This window comes from Anguilla anguilla, chromosome 3, assembly GCF_013347855.1.
Source record: "Anguilla anguilla isolate fAngAng1 chromosome 3, fAngAng1.pri, whole genome shotgun sequence".
In the NCBI taxonomy this organism is placed as follows: Eukaryota; Metazoa; Chordata; class Actinopteri; order Anguilliformes; family Anguillidae; genus Anguilla; species Anguilla anguilla.
The window spans coordinates 49,100,230-49,128,219 of NC_049203.1; the positions used below are offsets into that span (position 1 = coordinate 49,100,230).

At 47.3% G+C, this 27,990-nt stretch overlaps 1 protein-coding gene across 1 annotated transcript in view; it reads left to right on the forward strand.

Annotated features, from left to right (window-relative positions):
* Window positions 1-26,559, forward strand: part of LOC118223439 (serine/threonine-protein kinase 24-like) — a 33,964-nt gene extending 7,405 nt beyond the window's left edge. Inside the window, exons 2-11 of the mRNA XM_035409952.1 lie at window positions 7,791-8,021; window positions 16,296-16,352; window positions 16,589-16,697; window positions 17,690-17,847; window positions 20,787-20,972; window positions 21,493-21,638; window positions 22,170-22,302; window positions 25,105-25,173; window positions 25,693-25,829; window positions 26,352-26,559. Coding sequence (XP_035265843.1) covers window positions 7,791-8,021; window positions 16,296-16,352; window positions 16,589-16,697; window positions 17,690-17,847; window positions 20,787-20,972; window positions 21,493-21,638; window positions 22,170-22,302; window positions 25,105-25,173; window positions 25,693-25,829; window positions 26,352-26,385 — 1,260 coding nt within the window. The 3' untranslated portion in view covers window positions 26,386-26,559. The remainder of the gene's footprint in view (window positions 1-7,790; window positions 8,022-16,295; window positions 16,353-16,588; window positions 16,698-17,689; window positions 17,848-20,786; window positions 20,973-21,492; window positions 21,639-22,169; window positions 22,303-25,104; window positions 25,174-25,692; window positions 25,830-26,351) is intronic.
* The last annotated feature ends 1,431 nt before the right edge of the window (window positions 26,560-27,990 follow it).

The window sequence follows — 27,990 nt, forward strand, 5'->3', positions numbered from 1 at the left end:
AGACCAAAGATAGTGGGTTGCCTCGAAATGAGATGCATCACTTGAAAAGCCCACGCAGTGAAAAACTAATTGATGTTCTAATGAGATCGTGATTACTGCTGGTTCGATTATTGGTTATTAACTTGGGGATTATAGTTTCACTACGAGAACAGCTTGTTTTGGCAGTCTACTTTTAGCAGCAAATTTAAATAAGTGGGAAATAGCAGATAAGTTGCACAGCCTAATGAAAATTTGACTTGCACTTGTGAGTGCTACCAGCATTTGTCATGCATGATGTCCGTTATACTCTAGAGCTCAACACTGCTGTATTAACTATGAATGGTGTGCTTCCCACCCCTGTTTTAAAGCATTTTTGTGTTGTTGTCACTGGTGGGGGTAGGTCTTGTCAGCCTGACAAAATGGGTACTGTAGAAGACCAATTTCTGGCTCCTGACAAATCAGGGGGGTTAGTGCTGCTCAGGGTATATTATATTAGGCAATATCTCTCTAGTGTGATTAGCTACATCAAATTTACATATGCTTAATTTAATTAAAATTTAAACGTGAACAGCAGAACTCAAAATGTATAAATCGCAGGCTACGAGTACTTATTTTTTATCTTTTTAGTCCTGTGTAAATAAATAGATAAGGTGTATTGGCAATCTGATTAAACAATCTTGGCAGACTGCGCTGTTATGAATAACTTAATACCTACTATTGTTTTGTAAGTGATTGAGATTAAATGTTTTAGTAACTTGATTGTTACCCAGAATCATTCTAGTCTTTTTCTCAGAGTGTATCGTTAGTGTGGTACCCAGAACTGGACACAGTCCTTGATGTGCACTCTGGGAGACATTGTTTTTTCAGTTTTTCCCACACACATTGCCTTTTTACTGCTCTGAATGTAGACAGGCTTTGATAACCTGTATTAAGTCATTTTCACAGTCAGTTCTGGATTTGATTTATGTCTTTATTCATTATTTTTGGTAGCTAACTGCTTTGCTTTAGGCCATTAGCGTAAATAAAAAACAGGTTAGCCCAGGCTAGGATAGCAAAGCTTTGCTTTCCCCAGCTGAACCTGAAATGAACTCCAGTGAGCTGTCTTCAGATGTTCAATGGGATGTGGTAAATATGGCAGCACAGAGCACACACAGTCACAAAACTGAGGGTCTGTGCCACAAAATACAGCCATCAGTGTCACCTTGGACTGTGCCTTTGCAATAGGCTAGCAGTCAGGAGATATTAACATTCATATGGAACAACAATGAATGGCCCCACTAAATCTAATGGACATTAAGGTTTTCAGTTAAATTGATATGCATGGATATGTACTTCTATCCAATGAGGATTAAGCACGCGTGCTGCTAGCCTGTGTCCTGTACACTGGGCGGCCCTGTTTGCCCCGAGGGCTTCCCATAGCAGTGGCCCTGAAACAGGGCCTCTGCTGGCAAGGACAGGCCTGGACTGCTGTCTGAGCACCCTACCGCCTCGCTGTGTGCGCCTCAAGCCTGGGCCGCCTGCTGTGCCTAACACTGTACCAACCTTCTTTTTTTGGGGCGGAGGGGGGGGCATGCGGGATATGAGTCACGGCTCCAGCTGCACGTCTCTCCACAGCATCCACAAAAATGGGATGGAAGTTGCGGAGGAAGCCGCTTTCCACTGGAAAGCAGGGGCGGCCTGGTGTGACCTTTGGGAGGTGTGGCGTTTGCGTGCACGAGTGCGTGTGTGTGTGTAAATCAGTTAGGGCTCATAACTCCCAGCCCTCGGTGCAGAGGCCGCGCCAGCCCTGGCCATCTGGGTGCTGTATGACCAGAGAGCGAATCAAACGCTTGCTTTCAGAGCAGGGGTGGGGTCCAGGAGGCTTTAACCTTCCCCACAAACCTGCTGACTGTGGGAACAGCCACAAGCTCCCAGCGCACCCATAGCCACGCTCAATAGCCACATTTTCCCCATTGTGATCACGGGGATCTGATTCACCATGTCCTCAAAGGTCTGTGTTTTTCCTGGATGCCCACTGCAGCTTGGTCTGATTCGCTTTTTCATCACTCCGTCCCACTGTCCTCCTTACTGTCTCTCTCATGGATTTCCCTGTGAAAGCACAGCGTTGGAGACAAACGGGTTCGCTATAGGAATTTCGCAGTATCGTAAGAGCGGTCGGGGAAGTGACCTGGAAAGGCCTCAATGGGAAAGCTTTCACATGTGCCCTGACAGAAGAACAGGCTCAGCGTTGCTCCTGTCGCTGGAGATGGCTGCCGGAGTCGCGCACCCAGCGACGGTATCGCAGGAGAAAGGGAGCGTGATTAAACGCCGGGGTTCTGACAGGCTTTATTTTGGCCGCGCGTCTGATGGACGCTCTGATAATGAGGAATAATGGCTCTCTCAGAGGAGGCCCTCAGACGCCGACCCTGCCGCTCGGGCTGCTTGCTCTCAGCTGGTGACAGGAGGGAGGCTGGGTAATCAGCCTGTCCTGACCTCTGCCACCCTTCCTCATTCGTCACTGCGCGCTGTCTGCGCACAGCTCTGTTTATGGGCGTTCTCTCCCAGCACTTTTTATGCAGTTTGGCCTGTGTTAAAACGTAGGCCTGCTGCTCCCATGCTCCCAAGTTTTGTTGGGTACATTATTGCCATAGGCAGCGTAAAGAACAGTACGAAGATGCTTAATTTCTGTTGCGTGTCTCAAAGCTTGAGGGTGTGTGTGTGTGTGTGTGTGTGTGTGTGTGTGTGTGTGTGTGCGTTTAGTTCAGTAGCATAGTAGCATTTTGTGGCATAAATTGGATTTGTGCCCTGAGCATTTTTAGGTTTGTTTGATCACACCTAATAGACTTTGTCAGGCACTTAGCAAACTAAGCTTCTTTTTGTCATGGGTGTATTAGAGGAGTTTGTCTTGCATCTCCATGCTAAAAACTTTGCTATGTGCTTCTTGCTGACTATTGCAGCGCAGTTGCCTGTCTGCTTAGCAGTCATGCAGTAATCTGACTGTATTTTGGTAAGGACCTCTGGCTCCGATGTGGTGAAATTCACGCACGATGACTAAGCAGGTCGTATTAAGATTCATGGAACTCTGCCAGATACTAAATGACGAACATACACAGTAGCTTAGTAGTTTGGCAGCACAGTCACATGAGAACTTTAAGACACAGTTACAGAGGAATTCATCTTTGGCAGCTCTGCATTTGGGAGTGGAGCGTCTAGCACCTTGAAGCTTGGTTTCAGGGCGCTTTGGAACGGGCGCAGGGTCCACTCCCGCCGCGTTTCAGATGGAGGGGCGGTGGAGGAGGAGCGCGGTCTTTAGTACGAGTTAAGGCTTTTCAGGAATCTAAGGAGAGATGTTCCGCACATTCAACCTGGCTGCACTTTGATAGCCTGGAAATTCTTGGAGGTCCGAAGGAAGACGTTTGTCCAACGAAGCACAGAGCATCTTGTTGGGATGCTGGGGTGTGTTTTTGAAGCTGGACTGTTTTTGAAATAATGCGAGTTAGACTGAGTAAAGGACATTTTGTGTTGACTTGAAGGTACTTCAGAATTAAATACTTTATTACTTTTATAGGATCAAAGCGAAATGCCATAGCCCATTGGCTACTTGGAGCTTTATGTTGTGAGACTTTTCTAGCCGATAAAGTTGGCCAGTTTGTTCTGAGTTTTCCTCTATGGAAATACAAGATTAATTTTGAGGATGAATGGAGAGACAGGCCCGATACTCCATTCATGCGGAGCTCTCAGTGATCATCAGGATGTACATTTTTTTCGGGGAGGCATTTTGGTATGCAAATGACACAGCTGCATATTAAATCGGAGCACAAGTGCCCGTGCTCCAGTTGTCCTGGTAATTAAGGGAACTGGATCGGCGGGCCTCAAGAGCACCAGCTCATATATTGCGGGTCAGGCGGAGAGGGAGTCGGGGTCCTTGTGTCAGTGGCGGCAGCAGTTTTTCTGCCGTTGAACAACGTTGAACAAGATTTTTAATGGACAGAAATGACCTGCGCTGCGTTCGGGAGGGAAAGTCCTCGTCTACTTCAGCCCTTTAAGTAGGCCTATCGCTTTCTTTGCTGCCGCCGTTGAATTTTGGAAACGGCAGTTTGACTTTCGAGCTAGAATTTCAAAACGGGATCAAATTATTTCCCTGGCATGCGAACGCTCTGCACGAACACTAGCATAATATGAGCCGGGCTAAGTAATGATCGCTTCTCAGTTGCGTTATTATCCAATAAAATAAAGGAGACGGGCGTGCATGTAGATGGCATTTGGCTCTGCTTTGCAGGAAGCGTGGATGAATTCGCTGTGACTCGTGTGGTCTACGGCTGTGCCTGGCACAGAGCCTCCTCAGCACTGGTGTAACGCGCCGCACGCTGATTCACTAGAGCAGGGACGCAAGAAATGCTTTCGACGTTCATCTCCCAGATGGCTTGCTGCTGAAGCGCGGTGTGAAGATGTGGCTCGGCGACAGACGCTACCTCGTCCTCCGAAAAAAACAAAAAACAAATCTTGCACCTGGGGGAAGGCAATTACCGATTCGGTGCCTACTGTTTAATTGTATCGCCCATTTGTTTTGCATTTGTAAGGAAGTATTTGTCGGGGAGTGTTCTTAATAGTCATTGTGCATATGTAAATACATTCTAATCTTACAACTGGGCCAAAAGTTTTTTTTTTTTTATGTAATGGAAATTTGTTGCTTGCAATTGAAATGTATACAGGTTCCAGTAACTGTAAGAAAAGTTTGTTTTTTTTGTACGTCTGTGTTTGCGTGTTTTATTAATTGTTCCAGCAGCCCTTCCCTTGCTGTGTTGAGTGGGGAAGGACGTGGGAGAAGGTCCCAGCTGAGCTGCGTTAATCCTTTGTGCAGTTTCTGCCGTTGGTTCCCTTTTAGATTTAACCCCAGTCTCAGAAGAGCCTGAGTCCACTCTTGGCATTATCTGCAGAGACTGCGTGGGATATGTTTATACAGAAGTGATGGAGACACCCTAGTATTTGAAGAGCGTAGGCCAACCGTTCAGGCTGGGCAGACCGGTTCCCTCAGTGAGCTTCTTCAGTGAGGTTGCCATGGTGTACTGAAGCTCTGAAAGGTCACGTGCTCACACTGGAGCTGTCAGGTGTCTCTGGGTTTTGGAGTTCTTATGGGCCCTGTTAAACCGTAGATGCCAGAACCGCCTGCAGAGCAGAGGCTAGGGCTTCATATTGGGCCTGTAGCGTGCAGGACATTCAAACAGCAGGGCGTGCTGTCACATGGAGAGCACTTCTGAAAGAGCCACGTAAGAACTTCATGCACACGGGTCGACGTGCCATTTATAATCTTTTGATGTTTTCTATTAAGCAGTTTGTAGTTGGCGAATAAAACTTGATGTTTTTCAGCCTGGAATGTGATTTAGTCACTGCCAAATATGCTCCTCATCTGAAGTGTCGGGATGCTCTTGGCTTACTCTGGTCAGGGTTAGAGTGTCGTTGAAGTCAGCCTGGGTCCCTTTGGTTCCTGTTTTTGAAGTGGCTCTTTAATATTTGCCGAAGGTGTACAGGGTAACGGTTTTCATCAGTGAACGATGTGTCCCATTTGATTGGTGCTAGCTCTTCTGTAGTGCTCTCTGACCTATAGGATGGCTCCTTGGTGAGTGTATGGGACGGCACACACTCTAGCTGTTGAGCTGAGCACAGACACAAGGATTTGTTAATTTCTCACTAGCTCGTGAACAGACAAACAAATTCTTTGCGGCACCTTGCTAATTTCATTGCAGATAAATGCAATATACTGAGGTGTAGGCAGTACTTAAAAAGTGTAAATTAAGTGTGACGCTTGTTTTGTGGGGTCAGCAGCACCTGAGCAGGTGAGCTGCGTGCTGTTAGACTGGAGGGTGTGATAGAGATACGGGTACAGTGCTGCTAAGGCTGCTCAGTGGAGAGTTACAGTGGCGTCACTCCAGAGCCAGCGCTCAGTGTCCAGCAGCGTGTCGGTGTCAGTGCGGCTCAGTGTGTCCTCAGTGCAGCTCAGCGTGTCCTCAGTGCAGCTCAGCGTGTCCTCAGTGCAGCTCAGCGTGTCCTCAGTGCAGCTCAGAGTGTCCTCAGTGCAGCTCAGCGTGTCCTCAGTGCAGCTCAGCGTGTCCTCAGTGCGGCTCAGCGTGTCCTCAGTGTGGCTCAGCGTGTCCTCAATGCAGCTCAGCGTGTCCTCAATGCAGCTCAGCGTGTCCTCAGTGCAGCTCAGAGTGTCCTCAGTGTGGCTCAGCGTGTCCTCAATGCAGCTCAGCGTGTCCTCAATGCAGCTCAGTGTGTCCTCAGTGCAGCTCAGCGTGTCCTCAGTGTGGCTCAGCGTGTCCTCAGTGCGGCTCAGCGTGTCCTCAGTGCAGCTCAGCGTGTCCTCAATGCAGCTCAGTGTGTCCTCAGTGCAGCTCAGTGTGTCCTCAGTGCAGCTCAGTGTGTCCTCAGTGCGGCTCAGCGTGTCCTCAGCACGACTCTAAGTGACACAGAGGCTGACGGGCCCCTCCTGCCTCTCGCTGTGAGGAGCCGGAGGGGGAGGAGCATCACCGCCTCGCCAGAGCCCGACCAGTACACTGCGCCCGCACCGTGTCACTCAACCATGAAGACGGCGCACACGTTCTCACATTTGTATGGTGTCTCTCTCACATGAGCGCACGACGCACACACACAAAATGTGCTGAGCGTTAGGCGTGTCGTATGTACACTACATAGCCAAAAGTACGTGGACACCTGACATCCAACATCTCATCCAAAGCTCTGGGCATCAGTATGGAGTTGGTCCTCCCTGGTCCTCAGGTGTCTACATACTGTGGTCCAACGGAGTGTGTATGCGAATGGTGGCACACCAGGAGCCTGGGGCCTGCCCCAGCCTTAGGCTGGCCCCGGACTGCAGCCCTTGGGTTGTGTCTTCATCGGAAGAGGCAGTGCGTGGAGCAGCCAGGGATCTGGGCCATGTTGTATATTCGCTCTGTAAATATTATCAGTCTGCAGCACAGTTCTTTACTTTATTTTACTGCTGCGGTAGAACGAGCTTCAAATCTGCACTGTCAGTTTCGTAAGCAAAGAGCCTAAATGGGGGAAAATGTTATCGGGTGCTAGCGTCTGCGTCCAGCTTCCACGCAAATGAGCCTTAATGCATTTTCCCTCAGAGGGAGGGATTTTCTCTGAAGTGTGGGTACTGTCACACTTAGATTAGCAGACTGTGCCAGCTTTACCAGGTCAATAAATAAATAGTCTCATACTCCATTTTAATCTACAGTGGAATTTGGGCTTCCTTTAATATAGCAAAAGTCTACCGTTAAGATGACCTCAGATAATGTGAGAATTCCACATTGTCATATTCAAACCATTTTTGTTGTTTTTGAAATCCTTTTTTTGTTGTTGCTGGAATTCTAAGTTTAAGAAAATCGGTTGCTTAGTGTGGTTCCATTCTGTGTTCCTTCAAAGATAAGACTGAGAAACTTTCCGTTTTTACTTGGAAAGCTTTCATACTCTGAATAATTTATGACTGAAGCAGATGCCTTCAATTTGTTTTTAAACAGTGTACTATATTGCGGTATTAGGCTACAGTACATATCACATGCTTCAAATTACACCCTCCTCTACTGTGTGTATGTGCTTACATATCACTCTTGATTAGTTTGTTGCTTTGCAAATATGTGTGTGGGTGTGTGTGTTTTTGTGTGTGTGTGTGTGCACATGCACGCATGCTTTAGCTACTTTTAAAGTGGGAATGCTTGAAATGAAGAGCATTGAGAACCTTTCTGAAGTGTATTAAGACCTTGTTCACAGGCGAGGTTTAATGAGTCTTTATTACCTCCATTAATCTTTCTCTCCTCTCTCCTGCGCAGAATTTAAAGGCAGACCCAGAGGAACTGTTCACCAAGCTGGAAAAGATCGGAAAGGGCTCCTTTGGAGAAGTGTACAAAGGCATTGACAATCGGACTCAGAAAGTCGTGGCTATTAAAATAATCGACCTGGAGGAAGCAGAGGACGAAATAGAAGACATTCAGCAAGAGATCACGGTTCTGAGCCAGTGTGACAGTCCCTTTGTAACCAAGTACTACGGATCCTATCTGAAGGTGAGTCTCCGCACAGCTGCACGGCCGGCCTCTAGCAGTGGCATTTACAGGTCACTTCAGTGTCATCTTTTCCAGCAGAGCTTTGTGTTATGTTCTTTTTGAGAAGATAAGCCCTTTACCTGCCTCTGCAATGCCATTTCCCCATTTGTGAACTAGGCAGACTTTAGTTGATTCATTTCTCAAGTCAAATGTATTCAAATCCATTTCATTTCAGTTGTCCGGTAGTGGAGCTTGCCTTCATGTTGTAAGAATGAGAGGCTTATTGGAAACACTTCTTTGACACTGTGATGGGTTTGGGTCCAAATGTTAAATGAAGCCATTTTCCCCTCCCTTAAGTAGGCTGTACACTCCAACTGATCTGCAAACTTTTTGAAAACAAACCTCCGATGAATACGTCTGTGAACGTTGTGGTCAGTATACTCAAAACAAACTGTGTACATTTATTTTTATGTCACTCCAAGCCGCTCACTTCCTAACATTACAGCATCGATTTCGGCATCCACTTCGACCTAATTTCATAAATATTATGAAACCGTATGTTGCAAAACAATTTTGTTGAAAAAAAAGGACACAACTGAATCAAATGTAACAGTTGTATTTTTACATTATAGTGGTTTTCTTATATAGGCTTAGGGAAAAATGTATCAAATGTGCAAAACAAGGCAAAACACAAAATGGAAAAAGTAGTTAAAGAAATGCAAAGTGCCGTTTTTTTTAAAGAAGTAATTTCCTTTTGCACAGGGACCGTACTCAAATTGGTTACATTTCATGCAGTTGTCATGTAGTCTGTTCAGTTAAAGTGTCAGTTTCAGTGACTAAAGACTAAAAATATGTCAGGGCGTTCTCTTCGCGGAGTTCATTTCTATAACTGCAGCGCTCACAATTGTTCATCCCCACCCTGAAGTCTTTATCAACTTCATCACACGATTGCAGTGAATGAATTTTGTGTGATTGCATGTGCAGAATTAGTTTTGATAGCTCTTGATCTGGAAACTCGTATCAAAGTGGCGGTCATTCGGTTGCTCAATAGTGTGCCGGAGGAGAGAGCGACACATTCGCTCAACCGAGGAAGACAATGCTCCCACAGCCGAGACTATGCTCCCACAGCCGAGACTATGCTCCCACAGGACTCCACAGTGATGAAACGAACCATAAAAGAAAAAAGTTGAACTCTGCCCCTGGCCGCTCAATCGTGATGCAACCAACCATGTGATATTTGGATGGACCAATCGCAGACGGGGGGGGGGGAGAGGTCTGTGAACTTGCGAAATGCTTGAAAATAGTTTGCGCTTGGGGGGGCATGCATACACCGTAACGTTCAAACTCAAAACACCGCCTCATTTTGGTTGTCTCTTGTTTGAAAAGGGTCGTTTCAAGCAAAAAATTAGATTTTGTTTTGAGCGTACTGGCGCCTTTACTGCTTACCGGACCAAATTTCAGCTCTTCGATTTTCAAATTCAGTTTTAAACTTCGATGTTCAGCCTCAGAGGAAAATGAAGATAAGGCTATAATCAAAGTAGAAGAATATGTTCCCCAAGCAGCTTTCTTGAAATCTGTCACTCATACGCTTTAAGTGTCCTATTTCTGGTTAAGAAGCAATTTTGCATCATACTTTTACTGTGCAGTAGAAAAGCAGCTTCTCTTTTATGATGTCCTCTGCAGTAGATGGTATTTCTTCATGCAGGGAGAATGAGTTTGTTTTTTCTCAGACAGCAACATTCTCTGCACCAGGAGACTTTGTGTGTATTTAACTTTGGGTCGTAATACTGTAGTTCAAGAGGTTATGCGGAAGACATCACGACTTAATGGAGACTTCCCTCAGCAATGACTGTGAAGCTGCCCCTTTCTTTTGCTGAGGAAGAAGGTGCAGTTACACTCTTGAGACTCCGCATTGATGAGCTTATCTGTACTTATTGACCAAAGGCTACATGTTTGCACATGTACCTCCAGAATACCGTTTTTTTTTTTTGTAATCCAGAGCAGAATATTGTCAACAAGTGTTTCTGAACACACTGTGGTCTTGTCAAAAATTTTGGTTCTATGCTCGGTTTAATAATGAGGGTCATTGTCGTATTTTAATATTGGAATGATTAACCGAACTTCAGAAGCTTGACAAATTTATCTTATTAGAGATCAAATCGCAGTGTCTGTTGACAAAGGTATTTTTTACCTGCATGGCGCCAGTAACTGCACAGACAGAATGGAGAAGCCTGTATTTAAGTTGCCAGAAATACAAAGCCACCTTGAATTCACCACGTCAAGCTGTTCTAATGCTTCAGTGATGTAATGCCGTTTTATGTCAAGTCACTTTGTGTCTTTGCCCTATTTCGTGGTGAGGACTGAGGCCTATGGCCTGAAGCTTGTTAAATGCATATTGTAGGTAATGGTCTTGAACATGACTGTGGGCTTGTGCATGCGTTCATCCTAACTTTTGCACTTAGCCGGCCTACAGTATGTGGGTCACTAAATCATTCATGTGGGCCAGTGGCACAGAGATGCTATGAAAGGAGTCTACTCTTCACAGAGTGGACAGGAGGAGTGGGAGAGCATCCATCCCATGTGCACGTTAAGACCATCTTCCGCCTTGTAAATGCTGTTCATAAGTTTTCTTTTTTAGTGCACACTCCTCTCATAAGAGCGATAATCGCATGTTATTGGCTGGCTTGCTAATAAACTGAGTTTGTTGCTTTTTTCCAATCAACAGCATGCATGAAGAAGCCTGAAGTTGCAGTCTTACGATTTTGCTTGAATAGAAGTGGTTGAAAAGGCACTCAGCAGTACTCTTACTTATTCATGATTCGGAACATTTCTAGAAGGGGAAGTCAAATCTGGTGATTTTTTTGTCTTCTAACTGGGTTTGTTGAAGAAATAAGAAAGCTATAGTGACAAAAACATCTTCACGCAAAATTCTATTAATATTAGGTTGTCTTCATAATTCTATTGGGTTATATTTTTGGTACTGTTTGGCTGTACTTTGAGTATAGTGTGTATTCAGTGGCTTATAGTTAAAGGGCTGTATGCTTATTTTTTGGGCAGTAGCATTGCTACAAGTAAGCTTGAGAATTTTGTGGCTGTGACAAATTTAGTAGCACCCGCACAGGTACAACTGTAGACATGTTATATGAAAAATGATTAAATGTAATTAGCTCGTAGCTTAAATATGGCTAGCTATCTATCTACTTTTGCTGGGGAAGGAAGTTTGTTTTTGTTCCATTGAAACCATATTGGCCTTGCCTCCTTTTTTACCACTTTAAAAATGCCAGATAACTAACATGCACCCTTGAAATTATTCTGTGCTTGTGCCTTGCCATTCTAGCCAAAGTCAAATATGTAGAGATAAGATGTGTTATAATAACTTGACTTGAGACCATGTAAATTAATTTACATTGTGACTTTACTGTTGTGAAAAATAGAGTAAATGCTTATTAGTTGCATCCCTGAATGAAATTGACATTAGCAAATGTTAATCTAGCTAGTTAATGTTCATCTGGCTAAACTAGCTTGCTAATGTCAACATTAGCTTACTTCGCAAGTTAATTGAATATCATAAATCATGCAATGAATGACAATGACACATTTGTTTTCACTAACATAACCTCACGGTATGTTACTTGAATTCTGTACCGGCTGGTGTAGAGGAGCTGCTTTGGGTCAGTAGCCTCACAGCTGACAAAAATGTACCATCATACTGGCTCTGCCACCCTTGGCCTGTTCGCTGCATTGATCTGAACTGGCAGCCATTTGCCTGCTGTTATGTTGAGAAGTGTGTGGTGGTGTTTCTCAGCGTCTGGTAAACCAAGGCATTCATTCAAAAGGTGCGAACGAGTATCCTGTTGAAAGGTGAGAGCAGGTGACAGTCTTGGCTCGCCGTTGGTGGTGTTTTGAGCCCAGTGACACTCACGGGCATGGAGAATGGGCGTGCGCAACCACAAAGCCATGCTGACAGGTGCATTCCATTCCAGTGCGTGATCCATAGCAGACTGACAGGGTAGTGATTAACCTTTCAACAGTCCACATTTTTACATTGCGATGGAGGTGCAGACAAAAGAGTCATGTTTCCCTACAGTAACACGTGGGAAAATAATACAGTGCTACAATATAAAACCAAACAATAAAGACCACCGAGCATGTACTTCTGACATTATGGTGGGTTGCATTTTAAATAAGTTTAAAATGTGTCATGTTGCTGTGGAGGGACTGCAAACAGAATTCAAAGTATTTAAAGTATTTATATTTTTTTTAATTCTGATATTTATAGGATATTCCTCCAATTAAATACATTTTCATTTTTTTATATTTGCATTGAGTGTTCTTAGTCCAGATGTTTATAGTGGAGGAACGCTTAATGAAAAAAGGAAGTGCTTTTCGTATGGGGGGGGGGGGGGGCGTGTGCTAATGAGAGATGCCAGTTACCCAACATCTGTGTATTTTCCTGCGTAAACTGCTTTCAACCTATGAGATTCTGACGACATCTAACTAGCTGAAGAAGTTTATTTGGTTATTATCGAATTTATCCAATCACCTCACAAATCAAACAGGACTTATTCCAGAGAAATTTATTGGTACAAGTGCATGCCTATCAGGTTTTATCAGCGGTACTGAGTTCACTGCTCTTTTATGCTCTGTTAGAGGAACTGGCTTGCCTGGTCAGTCACCTGGTCATTCAGTTCAATTGTATTAAATGTTATTTGTATTGCGCTTTTTACGGAGAACTGTTACAAAGGCACTTTACAGATTAGCAAGCTCAGAGGACAGAGCAAACAGACCAAACAGGGCAAACACCACGCATAAACCGTCAAATAGCAAGTACATGAGGTAAAAAAAGACTCCCAGTCGGGAGAAAACCCTCGAAACGGTGGCGAGAAACTCCCCAATGGGAAGAAATCTCGGGAGGAACCAGGATGTAGAGGGGGAGCTCATGTTCCACTGGCCAGCCTGGTGAAATGTAATAAGGGATCTATCACAGCAAATAAAATGGGTTTACACAAGTTACAGTTGAGGTGATGGCTAACAGGAATAATAGGAGACCAAATTGTATAGTTCAGTATAGTGCAGTTTAGAGGAGCTCGTGGTATATCTGGAGATCCAGGCTGCGTCAAGACATGGGCAGGGGAGGCACAGGGCTGAAGTGGTCTATGGCCACGGAGTGTGGGACAGGGACTGATCCTGGGAACTCAGTGTGAGGGAAATAAGGCTGGAGCGCTCTGTGAACTCCAGGCTGACTTATTTCAGAGAAAATTATTGGTACAAATATAAATTGTAAGCCTGTTCCAAGTAGATTTTGGCACTCACTGCATTATTAGCTACAAACTTAAAATCTGAAGTGGATTCAGAAAAGCGCACCTTGGTCCAAGTCATTACGTGGTCAAATGAGATGAGCTAAAGTTGGTGCAAGGTGATTTAGACATGGTTTAGAGCTGCAGCTTTTTGCCCATTGGAGTCAGTTGTATTTCCGGGCAGATCTCATGGCTCATGTTGAAATATAATTTGGGAACATGTTGGAAGAAGATTATCTGGATAGATCAATAACACTCAATGTAAGTAGAAAATAAGGACGTTTAGACATTTAGATTTTTATGGGTGGAATATCCCTTTAAACTGAGGCCTTCATTCCTAAAGTGTTGTATGTATGCTTTATCATTTTTCTGTTTTATGTTGTTTTCCATCCAAGTACTTTACACAGGCTGCCACTTCACTATAACGAGGAGAAATTTTAACTTTGGACCAGAGGGGCCAAATTTACTGGCAAATTGCAGTCTTGCGTATGAGGCTAGCTCATGTAGAGCACAAACATGAATGTTGCTGTGGTAAACCTGAACGACTCTCTAATGCAATTCTAGGCAGGGCTCCATTATGTGGTATTGCATTATCTTCCACTACATGTCTGTGTGTCACCTGAAAAAGCCAGCGTAATGGCGAGGCTCCCCATAATCGCTCAGAGATGAAATGGGCGGCTCAGATTAGGACAGAACAATCCCTCTGCCAGACACAAAACCATTCCCTAAAACCCTTGCACAACAGGAAGCATCGCGACATGCGGCAGGCCATTTTTGAGCTCATTACCATCGGCGTCGGAGGCGATGGAGGGTTGGAGACTCCCTTTGTGCAGGGTGCGGCCAGTGTAGTATGATGGGTGGGGAACTGGGCCTGTAACCCAAAAATAGGAGGTTTGATTCCTGGTTAAGACACTACCATGTTAGTGAAGTACTTAACTATAATTGCTTAAGGGGAAATCCAGCTGTAAAAATGGATACTATCTAATAATGGTGAGCAGTTGTGGATCAGAGCATCTACAAAATGGTGGTAATGTAATGTTTTGAGAGTGGAGGACGGTAGGCTGTTGGATCAGCGGGCCAGTCCTGGAGCAGAGACGGCTCACCTGCTGTAGCAGTCCGGGCGGAGCACCAGACCGCAGCCCAGCGAGAGAGGGGGGGGGGGGGGGAGAGCGAGCGCGCTCAGTAGGCCCTGTGGCCATATGCGCTCCCCCACACACAGCGCCCAGGATGACTGCCCTTCTGAAGGGGGAGCATCTAATCGGGGGCAGACGCTGGACGCGCTCAGGCATGAGCTCGCTGGCTGTGCGTTTCAGCCCCTTGGAGGCTGCAGGGGTGATGTTAACACATTTCATCAGACTCTCTTTTTTTCATGTTGAGGACTGTCGCCAAGCATCCCAAGCAACGAGAAGCCCATTTTGCCAGCAGAGGTTATATTTGGAGATTTTTAATAGCGTGCTCTCATGCATTATGGGGTTGAATATTGTACCCAGTGTGGAGGTATTTTTATTCTTTTGGGAGACAGCCCAAGGCGCATTTCCGAGTAGCACGTTTCCACCCTGTCCAAGCGCCTTAGCCGGAACAAATGTGGACCGACACAGAGCCCTGGTCTTTTAGGGAATGGCTCTTTGTGTGCTGATATGTAGTAAAAGGTGATCTGTGTTTAAATGCAATCTCTCTGTCTCTCTCCGTCTTTCATCTATCAGCAGTTTGGCTGTTGTGATGATGCTAAATGTTATTTATGAGCAGTGTGTTTGCATAACATTTCCCTACTGTCTTGTACTTAAGTGCCTGTGTGGAGATCCCTGATGTCTCTCCAGCCCCTCTATGTAAGGGAAGCTGCAGTTTAGCTTATTATGCATTTTGTTTTTTTGCCTGTGGAAAAAGTGTGGCTTAATCAGTTCAGTGTAGTTTAATTGTGTTGCGGGTCAGGTAAGGCTACTATGTGTCAGGCCTAACCTCACACAGCTGGCTGCTGTTTTAAACTGGAGTTTTACTGTGCTGTGTGTGTGTATGTGTGTGTGTGTGTGTGCGTGTGCATACTCCTCCGGCTGTACCAAAAAGCTCTCCTCGCTTGGTAGCTTCACAACATCCCCCACAGCAAAATAATTCATCCTAACTAATGCATTATTTAAATGCATATCATCCCATACTTTTTATTCCTAGTTACTGGCTCTCATGCTTCAAGCGACCTAATTGTCTACCGTTTAATTGGCTCGCTCGTGACAAGCAAATGTCCTCGATTGGCTTCCATAAACTCTCTGGGGGAGGGGATTACTGAAGAGGCTGCATTGAGCCGTATTTATATTGTATATAGAATCGGTGGGAACTTGGATGAACCGAAGAGACACACATCCACGCCTAAAGGTTTAAAAGTTGGTAGCTGCGTGCCATTTTATCTCTGTTATAAAACTCCTTTTTATTCAAATGAAATGCTGCAGTTCTGCTTTGACAGAAATGTATTAGTACAGTAGGCTATATTGTCAATTATGTTGAATAGATTTGCCAATGTAGTGAGGCACTGGAATTTTCAGTGTGGCAAACCAGTAAAGTGATCATTTAACGCAATTCATCTGTTCAGCAGAATCTCCTATCTGGGGCAGTTTTAGGTTTTGCATCATGTATTTTTCATAACGCAGTAATTCAGCTGGGATTTTGCGGTTGAGGTAAACTGCATTGGACAAAGAGATGACACCACTGTCCATCCCAGGATATAAACCCACGTATGACCATCAGGTCCAGTGTTAACACCTGTAAATTTACAGTCTATTTCTCTGGACTACCGCTGTAGCTTGCAACCTTATGCACTAACTAGAATGGCGTATAAAAACATATTTATTTCCAAATGTGAAGGTGATATTCCATAATTGTTTAGTCCTGGCAGCAGTGACTCTGCATTCATTGTCAGCTTTTACAGATGCGACGGTCGTCTGGTTTGCCTGAACTTCTGCTTTCCTTTTCCCTGTCTCTCTGTGAATTTCCCTCTCTCCCTCTTTTTCAGGACACAAAGCTATGGATTATTATGGAATATTTAGGAGGGGGATCAGCGCTGGATTTGGTGAGTGACTGCCTGCCTGCAAGGCCGCACTATGAACGGGGGGGTACTGTTCATGAGTGAGGGAGGTCACTGAAACTGTTTTGAGCCCTTAGCGAAAATGCAGTCGCGTAACTGAGAGAACGTTAGCCCGAAGGGCTTATCACGATGTTTCAGCGTTCAGTATCGTTTAGACGGTTAATTTCTCTCTGAGACGGACCGGACTGCAGCGCAGAGCTGAGACTGTGCTGTCATTTCAGCTGGAGCCCGGGGCTTTGGACGAGACGCAGATCGCCACCATTCTCCGCGAAATACTCAAGGGCCTGGAATACCTGCACTCAGAAAAGAAAATTCATAGAGATATTAAAGGTAATGGTTTTGGGTTTATCACACGAAAAGGCATTGCATTACCCCTGTGTCCTGAATTTGGGCTAACCGCATTGCCCTCTCGCCTCTAACTCCTGAGTTACCATAAACCAATGTGAAGCTAGATTGAATTACAGCCTCTTCCAGACAGTGTATTACAGTAGGGCTTGCCATCGATAGCACGAATAAGCCTTTTTTTCATTGGCTATTCCTCCAGGTGCATAAAGTGAGGCAGTTATCTGTCCTCTTGCAGCAGAGCTCCCTGCTGCCGCTGCACTCCACCAGTCCAAGTGTGATTAACCTTCATCTAAAATCCCGAGAAATAAAAAAAGGTTTAGCCCATATCCTGCCTTTTCTACTAAGCAATCCCCTGAAAATAAAAAAGATTATAAAATCGATCTGGGTGAGGTTTTTTTTTTTAATGAAATGCCTAAATAAGCCCGATAAGCTATCTAAAAAGGAACATATGTGAAATGGCCATGGTGATATGTTCGCCATTAAATGCGATGGGAAACCATTTCAGTATATGTATGTGAAACGTGCTGGTGTGCATTTAGTTTTCCATTTTTCAGCTGGGTTGTCAAAAAGGTCCTTTGTCTCATTTTCTCCCTCTGTAAGAGCACGGAGACCTTATGCCTTAGCAGACCGCGTACCCAGCATGCATCGCTGAGCACCTCCCGCAGTTGTGCGTCTGTGATTGGCCTGCAGGCTGCATGGCTGGCAGGAGCCCAATGAAGGGGGGGGGGGCTCAGTCCATAACATTCATACTTAGCATTGACAGTATTTCCAAGTTCATGGTTTTGAGGGAAGCTCTCAAGCGTTCATGATGCTATACCAAAAAAAAGTGCTAGGAGGGCACCATCCTTCCTAGCAGAATGTACTAGCACACGCTAACCCTGGGGTTTATCACATACGTAGCGTGTAGCAGGGTCGCGGCTGAGTCCGTTCAGCTCTCGCCGGAGGCCCTGAACCGTACCTTCCCCCCCCCCCCCCAGCCGCCAACGTCCTGCTGTCGGAGCAAGGAGACGTGAAGCTGGCCGACTTCGGCGTGGCGGGGCAGCTAACGGACACGCAGATCAAGAGGAACACCTTCGTAGGCACGCCCTTCTGGATGGCCCCGGAAGTAATCAAGCAGTCTGCCTACGACTCAAAGGTGAGCGTCGCCCCAGTGCCTACAGCCCACCCTGATAGGATCAAGAGGACAAACAGAATTTACTGGCAAATACAAAGTGGAATATAACTGCAAAACATGTTTTGTGGATGTTTTATTTATTAACTTTATATTGAAAGGGTAATCCGTGTGCATTTGACGAGAGAAAATTGCCAAAGTTGGAAAGCACATTGATTGTCGTTGCTCTCTGTGGGAAACATTTATTTGCATATTTCCTTTCAAGTTTCTGTCTCTTACTTATTATTGAATAGTCTGGATTGTCTATGACTGTACCCAGTGTAAACACAGACTATGGCGCATTTTTGTTGATTCCCCACCCTGCTTCTGTCAGGGGTGGATCAGACAAGGAATAAGATTTTCAACGCTGAGGCTGATGTCCGACCTTTTTGTCTCCGAACATAAGGTTCTCAGGCTTCTTCTGAGTGCGGGGAGAGGTTTTGAAAAAGGCAGATCGAATGAATTTGATTTGGGATATTCGTGATTCGATGGAATTGATGGAATTATTTGCGCGTTTTCAGAGCACTGGCGTCCCTGCGCACTTGAGCAGCGCTGTCTGGCGGCCTGGCCGGGTTTAGCGATGAAGGGCCGTCGGCGTCAGAGAGGCGCTAATCGAGCTCACTGACCTCTCGAGAGCTCACCGACGCGAGCGAACGCGCTGTGACGCAAACGCCGTCCGATCCGTCAGCGACAGACGCAAGGCGTGAGTCACCCGGCGCAGAGACCTCCGCCTCGCCCGGCCGCCTGCGTCCCCCCCCCCCCCCCCGGCGGAGACGGCGAGGTTACCGCGGCTCCTCTGCCCTCCAATCCCGTCGCGCTGGTCATTAGCACATTTCAGCTCGCGGGTGGACGAGCCGTTTATTGACGAGAGCGATCCGTTCTCAGCGCTAGGAGCCCACCGTGCTCATGCGAACGATTCCAAGCGGATCTGGCCACAGTTTTGCTTCCCGCTATCTAGCTCCGCCCCCTGGGTTTGACACATTCCAGAAGGATTATACAGAGAGCTGGAAAACGGGCAGAGAAGAGCCTGGTAGTGCCCCCCCCCCCCCCCCCCACGCTTCCTGTGGAAAGGATGCACATGACCTTACCGTTAAAGACTCTGGCTCTATGTAGTCATGTTCTCACTGTCTGCTCAAAGCAGTCCCAAGGAGTTTTTTTTTTTGTTGGGGGGTGGTGGTTTGTTTAATTTCTGAAGGTACATCATTGCGTATGTGAGAGCAGTGTCTGAGAGAATGCATGTTTTACTGTCGTCCATTGCGGAAAGGCTTGCTTAAAATCCGGGGATATCCGCAGATAATGCTGTCACGGTTCATTTGAACACCAGCACTACGGTTAGCATTTGCATGACCCGTGCTAACAGTCCGATGGCATTTGCGTGCCTTCTGTCAGAGCACCGTACACACACAAGTACTGCTTAAGCCCACACATGCACCTATACAAGTACAGCCGCACATTAGGAGCTCCGGACTTTCACGCATGCTTCAGGAAGCCACATCCTCCAGAATAATAAAAGTAATATTTTGCTGAAAGCCCTTTCAGCAACATTCCAGTAAACACACCTGCTTCCACGTACCGTAATTTAAACAAATGAAGGTACTGCTGAGTACAGCTCTCTGTGTGTTACAATATTTCCTATGAAAAATACAGCTTTTTTGTATAATTTGGTTCTCATAAGTGGGCCATTTCTGAAGAGTAGGCAATTGGTTTGCTGTGGTATGTCCTCAGCTTAGATGTTAGTGATGTTAATATAAAATAATTAATTCCTGTTTTTCTGTTAGGGTAACAGGGCCGGGCGATCTCTTCAGAAATGATATCACTATGTTGGCACTTAAACCACGATCAAAGTAGCGATACACGCCCGCTCTCGCCGATGTTCAGTTTCAAAGTCCCGTCGCCCAGGCCTAAGGGAGGATGTCCTTTGACATAATGAAATGACATCTGAGCCTTTCTTATTTCACTCCACTGCTCCCTCTCTGCCCAGCATCAGAAATAATCTGAAATGTTGTGTGAAGTGGGGGCAATGACCTCATAACCAGAAAAGATTCAGGGGGCCACTCTGGAATGAGTACAAAGTAAAAAAAAAAAGAGCCCATGAGTTTCTCCAGATGTTTAATAATTGACTGTGGGCAGCATCCATGAGTGAATGTGTCAGTGTGAATGTAGCCAGCCCCTGCTTTGACGTGATGCTGTTTCTCTGGGCTGTGGTGGCAGACACTGCTACACACACTGCCTTTTACTGCCTTCCTCCACCGCAGTCTGTCTCAGGATATGGAGGTTTTCTGTAAATGGCCAAGATGAGTAAGACTTGGGGGAGGGAGTCTGCTTTGTGGTCCAGTAGGGTGTGGCTTTGCACAGTAGAACAGACCAATCGGTGTGGTGCTGTGCAGTAGCGCAGAGGAAGCATGATGTTCGTAGTCTGTGTTGCAAGCTTAGACTGTGCCTTTCCTAATGCTGGGGCATGACTTAAGACCAGGCTTGCATCAGCACATAAATGGTTACCCAAGGGTCCCAAACAAAAGAAGGAAACCTTCATGAAAGAGCCTGGCGTTTAACTTTGTTTCTGAACGTTGTGTTTGCTAAACCCAACCTTTGCTGTCTGTCAGCGCATAGCAGTAAGAGCAGAAGGCAGGTACAAAGCAAAGTACAAGGCGATGGGCTTTTATACCTGACAGTCTGTCTTGGTGTATAAAATCGCTAGAAAAATAATTATTAAAAAGTAGTATGGATACATATTTCATCAGAATATTTTACTGTGATTCTTACACAACAGTAGTGGCAAACACAGGAGCTTCATTTTTGATCTTGTTTTTTTTCTGGTTTCTGGTTTGTGGTTTTTGATTTTGCTTTCTGTATTAAAAGGTCAGACAGTGTCACAATACAGGTGGGATAAAACTCAAAACACACTCTCTCCCTCTCTCTCTCAGGCTGATATCTGGTCGTTAGGAATCACGGCGATCGAGCTGGCGAAAGGGGAGCCGCCCCACTCTGAGCTGCACCCCATGAAGGTGCTCTTCCTCATCCCCAAAAACAACCCGCCCACCCTGGAAGGCAGCTACAGCAAACCCCTCAAAGAGTTTGTGGAGGCCTGCTTGAACAAAGAGCCCAGCTTCGTAAGTCCACGCCCACGCTCGTGTTCCCAGTTCCCTTCCATCGGACAGCCCTGCTCCTGGACTGCTGAGATCCTGGGGGATTTTCTAGGTCTCTTCATGGTCAAGCCCCATGCGGTTTTGAGCACATGACTAATGTAGCCTAGCGACTTTTCCCATTGCATAATTAGAGTTCAGGTGGAATGAAAGCAGGAAATATCCCCCTGGCACTCCTGAACTAGGATTGCCTGAGCAAGGATTACTGATTTTTAATGCAGGCCTGCTCTTATCTCTGACCACAAATTTAACATAACCGCTTGATGTTTCTTAAATTTGTGTCATCCAGTGAAATTTGGCCCGTACTTCACATTTGTGGGATTTTATAATTAGACTCTACGGAGTGATGGAGGTGTTTTCTCAGTCTTTTTTTCATTTGCAGCAGTTCATTAGTCCTTTATGTAGTCGGCTTGCGTGTTTTAAAGCGTTGAATGAACGAGCCTGCTGGGGTCACCTCTTCTCCCGTCCGCCTCTTCTTCCTCCTCAGAGGCCCACGGCCAAAGAGCTGCTGAAGCACAAGCTAATCGTCCGGCACGCCAAGAAGACGTCCTACCTGACCGAGCTCATCGACCGGTACAAGAGGTGGAAGGCGGAGCAGACTCGGGACGAGTCCAGTTCGGACGAGAGCGACTCGTAAGTGGCCTCGTGGGCAGGGCCCCCTCTCTCATACCCCTCTTTCTGAGGCCGCAGTCTAGAATGTTCTAGATCAGGGGTGTCCAGCTATGGTCCTGGGGAGCCGCAGGATCTGCTGGCTTTTCTTTTCACCTGAAATACAACAACCACTTCAGACCCTAGAAACCAGGTGAGGTGGATTAACTGTGTAATCGGATGCATTATTGATGAATTAAGTGCCGGGTCACAACAATAACCAGCGGGCCCAGGTCTCCAGGACTTTGTTCGGCCATCTCTGGTCAAAACGGTCCAAATTTGTTTTTTTAAAAAGGTATTCTCTTCACCTTCGATAAGTAAGAACAGTCTGTCATGGTCATAAACAATATGCTGTATGAACAATATGCGGTTTGCAAATGGAAGACTGATGTGGTGGACATTTTGTGGGTTGTGGGTCATGCTAAACAAAAGCTGTACGCATGGCCTGCGCTGAGATTTTGGGACATTTCCACGTGGCATTCCTGAAGGTCTTGTTTTCTCCCGTCCTGCCGTCAGAGAGCAAGATGGACAGGCCTCTGGGGGCAACGACTCCGGGAACGACGACTGGATCTTCAACACCATCAGAGAGAAGGACCCCAAGAAGTTTCTCAACGGAGCAGCGCAGCCTGACGAACTGGCGAGGAACGAGGTGAGAGGGCACCGAGGGTGCGCTACGCACCTCCCAGCAGCAGCTGCGTACCCGCTACCTTTCTCATGTCAAACTGCTGAAGCGCGTAAGGTGTGAACTGTGGATGTACTACCTGGGTGTGAGCCTTCCTTGGAACACGGAAGTGCTGCTGGAAGAGGTTGCGAATGGCCGGTAGGGGGCGCTCTTCCCTCTGGACCAGATGGACGTTCAGTGCCCTGGCATCGCTATGGGGCTTTAGAAGGTGATGTCGCAGGGTTCTTCCTGGCTCAAAATTGGGCTTATTTGGTGACTTTGTGTGAGAGCGACTGCAGTTGGTTTGGCTTTACTGCAATTTAAATATATATTGAAGGGTTACACATCGTAAATGCCAAGACTGGGAGGGAAATACAGTGTATACTGAAGCATTTACACAGTTCATTATACAGGAATTGTGCTATTTGGAATAGTCGTATATCTTGAACTGTGTTTCATTTTTGTCACTCAAAACATACGGTACAGTATTAATTAGCCTTTTTAACTTACTGAGTCTACACGAATCCCGGCTTGCTGTATTTAAATTATTTATGTGCATTCTCTCAAAGAATGCTTGCACCATCCTTTTTCTTGCTGGTGTTACTTATACCCAACACAACCTTAAAGGCTTTTGAGAATTTTGTTTCTCACTTCAATCTGCACATGTAGGCAAAAACAGTGTCGGTTAATCCACTTAATTGCATAACAGATTATTGCATAATTCGGGTATTTGCATAGAATTACCAAGTCCTGAACCATTTCCCATTCATTCCATTGTGAAGAGATCAATCACATATTTGCATAAACCATTAGGGCATATTTAGGATATTTTTATGGAATTATGTCAGATTACATTGCGTAATGATGTATAGATACATATTAAATGTGGGCAGATGTGGTACAAATAAGGTTACTTTGTGCCCTATAAAGGCACAAAACTGCCGAAATTTACTACGGTAGGCAGGGCACAGCTTAGTGAGGCCTGGCAGGGCTGCTGTACTCTCTCACTGGTAATGTGACTGAGTGCGTGATGCAGAGCTTTAATTCAGTAGGGCAGCTGGTGAGGTCAGGCGGGGCTGCTGTACTCTCTCACAGGTAGTTTGACTGTGACTGTGCGGTACAGAGCTTTAATTCAGTAGGGCAGCCGGAGAGGTCAGGCGGGGCTGCTGTAGCCTCTCACAGGTAGTTTGACTGTGACTGTGCGGTACAGAGCTTTAATTCAGTAGGGCAGCCCGGTGAGGTCAGGCGGGGCTGCTATGTCCTCTCTCACAGGTAGTTTGACTGTGACTGAGTGCGTGATGCAGAGCTTTAATTCAGTAGGGCAGCCCGGAGAGGTCAGGCAGGGCTGCTATGTCCTCTCTCACAGGTAGTTTGACTGTGACTGTGCAGTACAGAGCTTTAATTCAGTAGGGCAGCTGGTTAGGTCAGGCGGGGCTGCTATACCCTCTCTCACAGGTAGTTTGACTTTGACTGTGCGATCCAGAGCTCTGATTCAGTAGGGCAGCCGGAGAGGTCAGGCGGGGCTGCTATGTCCTCTCTCACAGGTAGTTTGACTGTGACTGAGTGCGTGATGCAGAGCTTTAATTCAGTAGGGCAGCTGGTGAGGTCAGGCGGGGCTGCTATACCCTCTCTCACAGGTAGTTTGACTGTGACTGTGCGATCCAGAGCTCTGATTCAGTAGGGCAGCTGGTGAGGTCAGGCAGGGCTGCTATGCCCTCTCTCACAGGTAGTTTGACTGTGACTGTGCGGTACAGGGTCTGATTCAGTAGGGCAGCCGGTGAGGTCAGGCAGGGCTGCTATGCCCTCTCTCACAGGTGGTTTGACTGTGACTGAGTGCGTGATGCAGAGCTTTAATTCAGTAGGGCAGCTGGTGAGGTCAGGCGGGGCTGCTATGCCCTCTCTCACAGGTAGTTTGGCTGTGACTGTGCGGTACAGCGCTCTGATTCAGTAGGGCAGCTGGTGAGGTCAGGCGGGGCTGTTGTAGCCTTTCACAGGCAGTGATAAGAGGAGTAATGACTTCCTCTGAAGCCCATCAGAGAGGGATGGGGCCACCGTTAGCCAGGGGCTCCAGGGTGGCAAAATGATTTAAGGGAGCATGACTTTAACCGGAGCGCTACAGGTTAGCGTCTCAGACAGGGGACCAGGCAGACACTTACCCGGGGCTGTTTCCCAAAATATCCTCCTTTTCTGAGTGGATGAGATGTCAGACCTAAGCTGTGTGGAGCACCCTGCACAAAGCCGTCTGCTGAGCAACCAGGTAATGAAATGTTCTCTTCGCACGCGAACGGCCGTTCAGCTGAAATGAAGACGTGCGGCTCGCTGCCGCCGGGTTATTTTCGCTCCGCGCGCCGCCACGCCGTGAAGCGGCGTGCGTGTTCAGAACGCAGAGGAGGCGTTCGGCCCTTTCTGTTTTGGCGCTCCTCTTTCTCGAGGGCCTTCCTGCTTCGCTTGGCGCCGCCTTGTGCAGGAAGTGGTTTCGAAACGCCGGCCGCATCGCGAACGTCGCCTTCTCCGAGAGAAGCGGTCGCGTTCCGTCGCTCGTCCTCCCAGGTGGATGCGGCTCGGCTGCGCAGACGCGCGCGAAGCTGCGCTTAATCGGCACGCGCGGGCCGTTGTTGTCTTCCGCTTGTCTCCGGTGCACGGAAGGCTTTGAGCCCGGTGGCCTGGGGTTAGGGTTAGGGTTAGGGTTAGGGTTGGGGTTAGGGTTAGGGTTAGCCTGGGGGTGCTCTTCCACGTGCAGCGCCGAGCGTGTCTGACCCCGTCTCTGCTCTCTCCTCCTCTCTTCGGCAGGCACAAGACATTCCAAAGAGGCCCCTGTCGCAGAGCCTGTCGACCGTTATCTCTCCTTTGTTCGCTGAGGTAAGAGCCTTCCTTTATAAGAGGCGTAATTCTTCCCTTAGTGGCCGGTCTGTGTCCGGGGGGGGGTGTTTTGTTTGCTTATTAGCGATGGGGATGCGTTACGCTCAGGTTCTTTGAGAAGATGTGTGGGCCGTTCCGCATGGATGCCCGCTTGCGTTACGCTTCCTTCAGAATGGCTCCCTCCCCAGTTTTAAAGGGAAGGGTTTGCAGGCCCGAATCCCATTCCGCTGCAGTGCCTGCAGGGGCTCGCCGGCAGTGTTCTGTAGGCCCTGGATGTGACCCATCAGCGTGGCTCTGAATGTGTTAGCGGCTTAGCCCTGCTCCTGTGGAATGAGGACAACCCGGAAACGGCGAGGGGGGCGGAGCCTCGCCTTCCCCTTCGCTCCCATTCGACGGGCAGGAGCCATTCAGGAGAAACTGGGCGGCCGGGATTGTTATTGTAGCTTCCTGACCTCGAGCGCGGGTCTCGATACGTAAGCTTTACCTAGCTACCCTCCTCCTCCTCCTCCTCCTCCTCAGCTGAAGGAGCAGAGCGAAGCGGGCAGCAGCAAGCGGGAGGCCCTGGAGGAGCTGCGGGAGGCCATCTTCCTGGCGGAGGAGGCCTATCCCGGGATATCGGACTCCATGGTCAACGGACTCGTGCAGAGACTCCAGAGGTAAGCTTGCGACTGTCACTCGAGCGGACGGACCAATGGGAAACCGCGTCAGCTGCCAATCTCCATGGTGACACCTCCTCCTCACCCCCCCCCCCCCCCCCGGTGCATAGATGGCAGATGGGGATTGGTGGGGCGGCAGCGAGTGTGGCATTACCCCATTGCAATTACCCTAATGGGGCACTCTCAGACGATTTCCTGGAATAAATGGCCATTGTGGCTCCTTTGAGGGTGCGGAGATGAAATGTGTAATCTCTCATGGTTCGGCTTTTTAATTCGGTTGCGGTGTGCCCGTTTCTCCCTCTGCATGCTGTTGCTGATCTACTGGCTCTTCTCACATAATTGTGAGGAACACTGTGTGCAGTTGGACTCCTAATGGATTCCTGTTTTTTCTTTTTAACGCTACGCTAATGTTGCCAGCCAACTGAAGGGCCGTAAAGTTTTATTCCGAGAAAAAAAGAAAGAAAGAAAGACGTGTTTGGCACCGTGGAGCCCCTCACCCTCCTGCTTCTTCGCCCCCTCCAGGTTCTCCGTGGCGCGGGCGTCGTCCTCGCAGTGAGAGGCGGGGTTCCCCCACCGTCACAGCCGTCAGGTCGCCTCCTCCTCCACCCTCCTCCTGCGAGGCCCCTCCACCATCGGCCGCTTAAAGCAAACTCTTCCACTTCCTCCCTCTCCCTCCCTCTCTCTCTCTCTCTCTCTCTCTCTCTCCCTCTCTCCCTCTCTCTCTCTATCTACCTCTCTCTCTCTCTTCCACTTCCTCTCTCTCTCTCTCTCCCTCTCCCTCTTCCACTTTCCCTCTCTCCCTCTCCCCCTCTCTCTCTCTATCCCTCTCCCTCCCTCTCTCTCTCTCTCTACCTACCTCTCTCTCTCTCCCTCTCCCCCTCTCCCTTCATTCGTCATAGTGCACATAATAGAAAGAGGCATGTGAGCGAGGGACTGGCGCTCGGCTGCGGCCCTGCTGGGGCCCCGGATGCCCCGCCCGCTCGCTCCGGCGCATGTACATAGGGCAAGGGGGCTCAGGATAGGTATCTCCTGCTCAAGCAGTTTTGGGATTTCAGTTTTGGGAGTCTTCACAATATGCCCCAGAAAATTACGACGCTTACAAAAAAAAGCTCGCCCGGCTTGTTTAGGAAGTTAGGAAATGTGCGAAGGCTTTCGGAAGCGTCTGAAACCTCCGGAAGTTTCCGAGGTGTGTGCTAGGTGTGCGTGTGTGTGTGCGTGTGTGTGTGCGTGTGTGTGTGCGTGCGTGTGTGCGTGTGTGTGTGCGCGTGTGTGTCCGCGTGTGTGTGCGTGTCCGTGCGTGTGTGTGCATGTGTGCGTGCGTGCGTGTGTGCGTGTGTGTGGGTGTGTGTGCGTGTGTGCGTGTCCGTGTGTGTGCGTGTCCGTGTGTGTTTGTGTGCATGTGTGCGTGTGTGTGTGCGCGTGCTTGCTCCTCCTTGTTTACCTTGAAATCCTGAAGTGTGCGTTTGGGAGCCGTGCTTCGGGAGCCCAGATTGAAGCATTCTTTTGAAACCTCAGGTATCCTGCTTTAAGTGGACGGGGCCTCTGGGAGGCGGAGAACGCTCAGTGGGGGTGGGTGTACAAATTTGTAAATAAGGTCATTTTTACAGATCCTGAGAAATAAAGGGGTGCGCGTAAAGGAATCACTGTGTACAAACGGCCAAGTGCTTCTGTAGATACTCTTAGTAAAGGTAAATATTTAAAGATACAGTCACTCCAATGGCCATAACTGAGAATTGCCTTGCCTTTATTGTATGTATTTTTTTTTATTTTTTTTTTCATCTTTGGGTTTTCTTTCATTTTTTTTTAAATAAAATTTCAAAGGTTTTACCATTCAGTGAAAACTGAGGCCCTAATTCCATATGTGTTTTAATCATTGCAGTTGGTAACTATCAGTTCTTCGCTGCTCCTTGGAGTTCAATCCCTATGTTTTTACTGTCTTGGAGCCCATGCCCTGTCATAGGACAAATATAAGGCCAGAATTTGCTCAGTCCAGGTCGAAACGTTATTTACTGCTCAAGTCAGAAGTCATGCAAACATTTAACGCAGTGCTCGCTGAGGTGTTTCAGAGAATGCCGCAAAAACGTTGGGTTTTTTATGGCATCGACTGCCATCTTTCCCTGCCCGTTAGTTCTGTGAATCGAGCTCTTCTGAGGCTCCTGTG